This window comes from Bos mutus, chromosome 6 (genome assembly GCF_027580195.1).
Source record: "Bos mutus isolate GX-2022 chromosome 6, NWIPB_WYAK_1.1, whole genome shotgun sequence".
Lineage (NCBI taxonomy): Eukaryota > Metazoa > Chordata > Mammalia > Artiodactyla > Bovidae > Bos > Bos mutus.
The window spans coordinates 68,494,485-68,500,525 of NC_091622.1; the positions used below are offsets into that span (position 1 = coordinate 68,494,485).

At 49.5% G+C, this 6,041-nt stretch overlaps 1 protein-coding gene across 1 annotated transcript; it reads left to right on the forward strand.

Annotated features, from left to right (window-relative positions):
• Window positions 1-524: 524 nt before the first annotated feature.
• RASL11B (RAS like family 11 member B) lies at window positions 525-4,551 on the forward strand. The gene is made up of 4 exons (XM_005904285.2): window positions 525-888; window positions 1,494-1,550; window positions 2,704-2,780; window positions 3,570-4,551. Exons 1-4 carry the CDS (start codon window positions 747-749, stop codon window positions 4,038-4,040), a joined length of 747 nt encoding a protein of 248 aa, XP_005904347.1. The 5' UTR covers window positions 525-746; the 3' UTR covers window positions 4,041-4,551.
• Window positions 4,552-6,041: the final 1,490 nt, after the last annotated feature.

Here is a 6,041-nt window from a genome sequence, read left to right on the forward strand (position 1 = left end):
GGCCCCGGCCTCCTGGGCGCAGGTTCCCGGAGGGTGGGCGGGGCTGGGCCCAGAGGTCCGCAGGCTGCAGGGAGTAGGCGGGCGGGCTGGTTATCCAGGCGGGTGAAGATGCCTGTGAGAGCTCACGAGGGACCGGGGCGGCGCTCTTGTGGGTAGGCAGGCAGACAGGGTGCAGACATCTCCCACCGCCGACCCCAGACCCAGCCCCGCTTCCCGGAATCAAGGCGCTCCCAACCCCACAGCCACAGCATCTGCCCCGTGCCGGCGCAGCAGGACCTAGGCCCGCGCCCGGCGCTGTTGTCCCCGGCGCCCGCCATTGGCTGCGCGGTGGCCTCCAACCCCCTCCCCGTTGCCCCCTCCCAGGCTGCCTGTCCCATTTCCCCCACGCCTCACGGGGCCCCGCACTGGCTCCAAGAGACCCCAGGGGCGCGGCGCGCGCGGAGCGGCGCCGTGGGCGGGGCCTCGCGCAGGGCGCCCCGGGATTGGCCGCGGGAAGCAAGGGGTGGGGCCGGTCGCGGAGAAAACAGCGCGCGCGCAACCCGGCTGCAGTCCCAGCTCGGAGCTTGAGCCTGCACTAGTTGGCCTCCGCGTCCTCTCCGGTGCATTTTTTCCCCCCATTTCTTTTTCTTTTCTTCTTTTCAACCGCGGAGTCCTCTGCTTGGTCCTCCCGCCGCTGTCGCACAGCGCGATCCTCTTCCTGCCCTGCAGGTCCCGTCCCCCGCGGTGAAGCCCCGGCCGAAGCGGCGATGCGCCTCATTCAGAACATGTGCACCATCGCCGAGTACCCCGCCCCGGGCAGCGCAGCCGCAGCCGATTGCTGCCTGGGGGCCGCGGGCCGCCGCCTGGTCAAGATCGCCGTAGTGGGCGCCAGTGGCGTGGGCAAGACTGGTGAGTCCTCGCGCTCCGGCGAGAACCCGCTTAACTCTCGGTCCAGAGTTCGGCGGCCCCCGCTGGCAGTTTCGACTAAACCCGGCTTGGGGTAGAGGTTTATCCACGGTCCCTGGGGAAGGACCTTAGCCAGCTTCGTTTCCACTCCCCCTTCCTTCATCAGATGAGGGAAACAAACTGATCCTAAATGGCTTGACGGCCCTCTGCACAACCGACACAACTGGGATTCGAAGTTTTGGGTTCTTGAGCCCCTGGCAGTATCTGGCACAGAAAGGGGAGTCAGTGAACGTAACCCTTCCTGGAGCTCTTTAAGGTTAGGAAAGACGTTTGTGTGCGGGCAGGCTTAGGTGTGGCTCGGCCGGGCTCGGAGAATGGGGGTGGGCCAAATGACCCTTCCAGCTGGACAGAGCCATAATTCACAATGCCTCCTAGCCCCCTCGCCGTTGTGTCTGGAAGTAGGGTCAGGGAGCTGCAGGGTAGGAATTTCATTTGGTGGCTGGCTTTGCCTGAGAGTTGTTTTTTAGGGTGGGGGTTGAAGTGGGGAGACCAATCTAACTTCTTGTGCCAAGACTAACCCCCTTTCCTTTCTCTTTTCTGACCTGCAGCTCTCGTGGTCAGGTTCCTCACCAAACGATTCATCGGCGACTATGAAAGAAATGCAGGTGAGGAAATGTATTTGAAGAAAGTGCTGTCAGCCTGCACCAGTACTGCTGTTCCCATTTTTTAAGTGTCTACCAGGCAGGTTCCTTCAGAGTGACGGCCAGAGCACCGGGATCCTGCCACTTTCAACTTTCCTAGCCCCCTCCTGAGTGCCCCCCCTTCCCATAGCTGCCATCTGGCCTCATTCCATTCCAAGCCCATTCATCATTTTATCAAGTGCCTGAAAGTATTCTCCTTGGTATGTTTTAACTATAGGGACCCCAGTTGGAAGCACCCTTTGTACTCAAGAGCCTCTCCCTTCAAAACACTCCTGCAAAAGTCATAAAAAAAAAAAAAAAAAAAGATGGCCAGCGCCTACCCCCACCCCTGGCCTTCTCTGTTGGCTGCCTTTCAGAGGTGACCTTTTAAAGCAGAGGCCAAAGGAGCACAGTTGTAAACCTAAAGTTCTCTTTTCTTAACAAAGAAAAATAACTACATGGTAAAATTTTAGGAGGAGAGTTCCTGAATAAATGATTGGACACCCTTTCAATCCCTGTGATTAAGGATATCCACTGGGGAGGCTTAAGGGCTTTCTACCTATGCTGTGTTAGCAAATTGCTTAATTCCTTAGACCATATGAAGTACCTACAGGGGATTACTTCAAATGTACTATATAAACCATCCCCTGATAAGGCATGGCAGCCTTCTGCTTTGATGTAGAGTCAGCTATGTTATGTTACAATTTTATTCCAATTGATGATGTTGGCTGTGAATTTACTAACAATATCTGCCCACTAAGCCTTTATATCTAATGGCTAAAAAATAAATTGGTGCCAGAGAGCAACAAGTACGAAAATAGACCAAGAACATTTTTTTTCAAGGAAATTCTCTAAAAATGTAAGTTTTGTTTAAAGTTAGACAATTAAGTTTCCAAAAATGTAACAAGCTTTGTCCTAGTTTTAATAAACGTGCCTATGCAGGGTTGAAACTGCAGTTGTTTTAAAAAAACATCTGAAATAAATCCATTAAATAGAATAGACTATAGCTTATTTTGTGCGTTGGTTCAGGTTATAATTTCTAAGTAAAAATTATCCTATGATTTTTTTTTCCTCCCTACAATGTTTTAAAAGTTGTACAAGAAGGAAGGACATAATCTTTTTTTTCCCCTCTTTATAGGTAATCTCTATACCAGACAAGTCCAAATAGAAGGTGAAACCCTGGCTATTCAGGTTCAAGACACTCCAGGTATTCAGGTGAGTGTCTGATATATGTGATTAAGTCTAAAGGGAGTCTGCTTGGCCACAGAGTTGTTCTCCTGTTTTCAAAGTACCTTGTGCCGAAGAAGGAAAGAAACCTGGGGAGTCAAGTCTAGGCTTTTATATATTGCTTGACACTTCAGTTGTATCTGGCTGTTGATCAGTCTTAGCCTAGATGGGAGACTTGGCTAAAGGGGCAGAAATCTTTTAGGACGATTTTACTCAGCAGGAAAGACCAAACCAAACACACTTGGATTTGGCAGAATGCCCGTACTAGGGTTTAAAAGGTCAGTTTTTACATTTGTGTTTTTGGCATTAAAAATCAAACATCTAGGTATCGTCTCCAAATCCTCAGAATCACTCTTACACTGTGGAAAGTTACTCTATAGACAAAGAGCCATGCTAGCATGTGTGTGTGTGTGTGTTTTCCCTCTTGAACTGGGCAGTTATCCAGGTTTAAATGCTTCCAGCTCCTATCTTTACTTCCCCAGACTTACTGTCTAGCCAGTTAATTTCCCATTTTGTGCAACTACAAAGTCTCTCTGCATGGAGTTCTCTGCAGGTCAATTTTCCACTTGAGTGTGGTGAGCAGCTCTGTTATTTATTCCAGCTCCATGCAGCTGGATCAACATATTGTCGAGAAAGCTAAAGTGTGGGGGAATAGAACTTGTTGATGGCCTGCAACCTGGTGTTCTTGCTCAGGGCTCTTTTGAATTCTCTCTGTAGCTGAGCCAGGGCTCTCTCTGGCCCTTGCCCTTCACCTTGCTGTCACCCCTTCTCTTTCAGGTCCACGAGAATGGCCTGAGCTGCACTGAGCAGCTAAACAGGTGCATCCGCTGGGCAGACGCCGTGGTGATTGTCTTCTCCATCACTGACTACAAGAGCTATGAGCTCACCAGCCAGCTTCACCAGCACGTGCAGCAGCTGCACCTGGGCACCCGGCTGCCCGTGGTGGTCGTGGCCAACAAGGCCGACCTGCTACACATCAAGCAGGTGGACCCTCAGCTTGGACTGCAGCTGGCTAGCATGCTGGGCTGCTCCTTCTATGAGGTGTCCGTCAGCGAGAATGACAATGACGTCTACAACGCTTTCCACGTGCTGTGCAAAGAAGTGAGTCACAAACAGCAGCCCAGTGGCACGCCAGAGAAGCGACGGACCTCCCTCATCCCTCGGCCCAAGTCCCCCAACATGCAGGACCTGAAGAGGAGGTTCAAGCAAGCCCTCTCGGCCAAAGTCAGGACTGTCACCTCCGTCTGAAGCAGGGGTACTCAAGGGGGTTCGGTCTTCCCGGGAAGGGGTCCGGGGTGATGCAGGAACGTTGGATGCTGGCGGTTACTTGTGGTTCCAGGAAGGGCTGGAGCAGAGAGGCCAGGAGGGCCTGTTAAACCGCTTCAGGAGAGGAAGTGTTGTCCTGAGCAGGGGAACAGAACTGATGTGGTGTGAACGAGTCACCTCTGATGATGCCAAACAGCCTCCACGACTTTCCCTCTGGAGTGGGGAGGGATTGGGTGATGGCTTGGGATTTTGTTAACTACCTTGTAAATGACAGTCAGTTGTAGATTCACCCAGTATATTGATGTGATTTACAGTGGGAATGAAAGAACAGATTAAGCATTCACAGACTTTTCTTTTTTTTTTTTTCCTTCTTTTTCTCCCCCCAAGAGAAAGAATTGATTTTTCTTATACAAGTATGTGTCTCTCGAATACTCTTCCTTATAGAATGACTTTCAAACCTGAAGGATACTCAAATTTCTTTTTTTTTTTTTTTTTAAGAAAAAGAAGAAAATGCTACCTCCACCTGACTAGAAAGAGTGGAGTTTATGGGCCGAATGTTATATATGCAGATGTGTGTAAACTTCTGGGCTCAGACACAGTATGAGGATGCTGAGTTGGGAACGTGTTGGCTGGTTGAGAGCACAAACTCTTTAGCCCCAAACTTTTGAATAATTGTGAGGCTGTATAAGTTTTTTTTTTTTTTTAGATCATTGCATCAGGTACAGAAAAACAAAATGTGTCCAACTGATTTTGGTGTGATTTGTGTAAACACAGCAATGACGCTGGGTTGTTTCCAGACCTGGCCGAGTTGTGGCTTAACTGTGGAAACGCTATTTTACAGCAAGTGAACAGATGCAGGGGCGACTGCCGAATCCCCTACACAGATGCACTTTAAAAAGCCACTCATGCTTTGGCTTAAACTGTAATTTATTTTATGTACAATAAAGCTCATTTTAAAAGGGCAGACATCTGACTTGGTCTTGATCAAAATGTTCGTCTTTTGTCGTTCAAACTGTATGTCTCAGCACCTGGTGTTTCTCTGGCACGTCGAGTGGGCATTCTGCCTTCCTGGGGTGAGCCCTGGAGTCTCCCAACAAACCACCAAGGTGCATTCTATTCTCATCCCTGTTTTACAGATGAGGAAACAAACTTGAAAACAAGTTAGATAACTTGTCAAAGGCCCCGGCCTTTGAGCTTGTAAATTCTGGTTTGCTGCTCTCTAGTTGAGAGTAACATATCTATTCATTTCCTTCCTGATCCTCCAGGGAAACCTAAGACAGATGTCTGGGTCTATATTTTAAGCTGATAAGAGATGTCCTGGCTAAGCCAAGGAAGATCATGCTCCTACACAAGATCACTGCTTATTATTTGCCCTATTTGGCGAGCCTTCATTGGGTATGCCACTTTTGAAAAGTGCACGTTTTTCTCATGTTGTAGAAGCTCATAGCCATTGATGCGGGTGGTTCAGGAACCCCTCCCTTGTGGCACCTGCCCCAGGTGATGTGCTAAAACTCTCATCTGCTTCCATCCAGGCCAGGGAGAGCTTTCATACAAGCCAGGTGAGTCACCACCTTTACGGGCAAATAATTACACCTTGTATTTGTCTGAGAGTGCTTTCACATATCTGATCTCATGTAACCCTCAGGATAACTCTGTGGGGAGGGCAGAGGAGGAAATACCACTGTTTCTACAGGTGAGAGAAACAGGCTCTGAGTTTAGAGTGATGTCCTTGAGTTCACAGATAGGGCATGAATCAATGTCTTCTGACTATATTCAATGTTCTTACTCCTTCACAGCATTTCATTTCATTCACTGCTGCATGTATGGGGCCTTGGGACTGAGGGAAGCAGCCATAATGAAGAGTTGAGGGTCTACTATGGCACAATGCCAGATGTTCAAATCTGTTTTCTCACAGGGTAAATGTCCTGCCTGCTCCTGACAGGGCTTCTGGTTATGCCCTACACCTTCCTTAGGTAGAGGGCA

What these genes read in the sequence shown, in the direction of transcription:
- RASL11B (XM_005904285.2), top strand. Translation starts at nt 747, where the DNA reads ATGCGCCTCATTCAGAACATGTGCACCATCGCCGAGTACCCCGCCCCG. An exon ending in CAGTGGCGTGGGCAAGACTG is followed by an intron (nt 889 to 1,493) that starts GTGAGTCCTCGC and finishes TCTGACCTGCAG; the next exon opens with CTCTCGTGGTCAGGTTCCTC. An exon ending in CGACTATGAAAGAAATGCAG is followed by an intron (nt 1,551 to 2,703) that starts GTGAGGAAATGT and finishes CCCTCTTTATAG; the next exon opens with GTAATCTCTATACCAGACAA.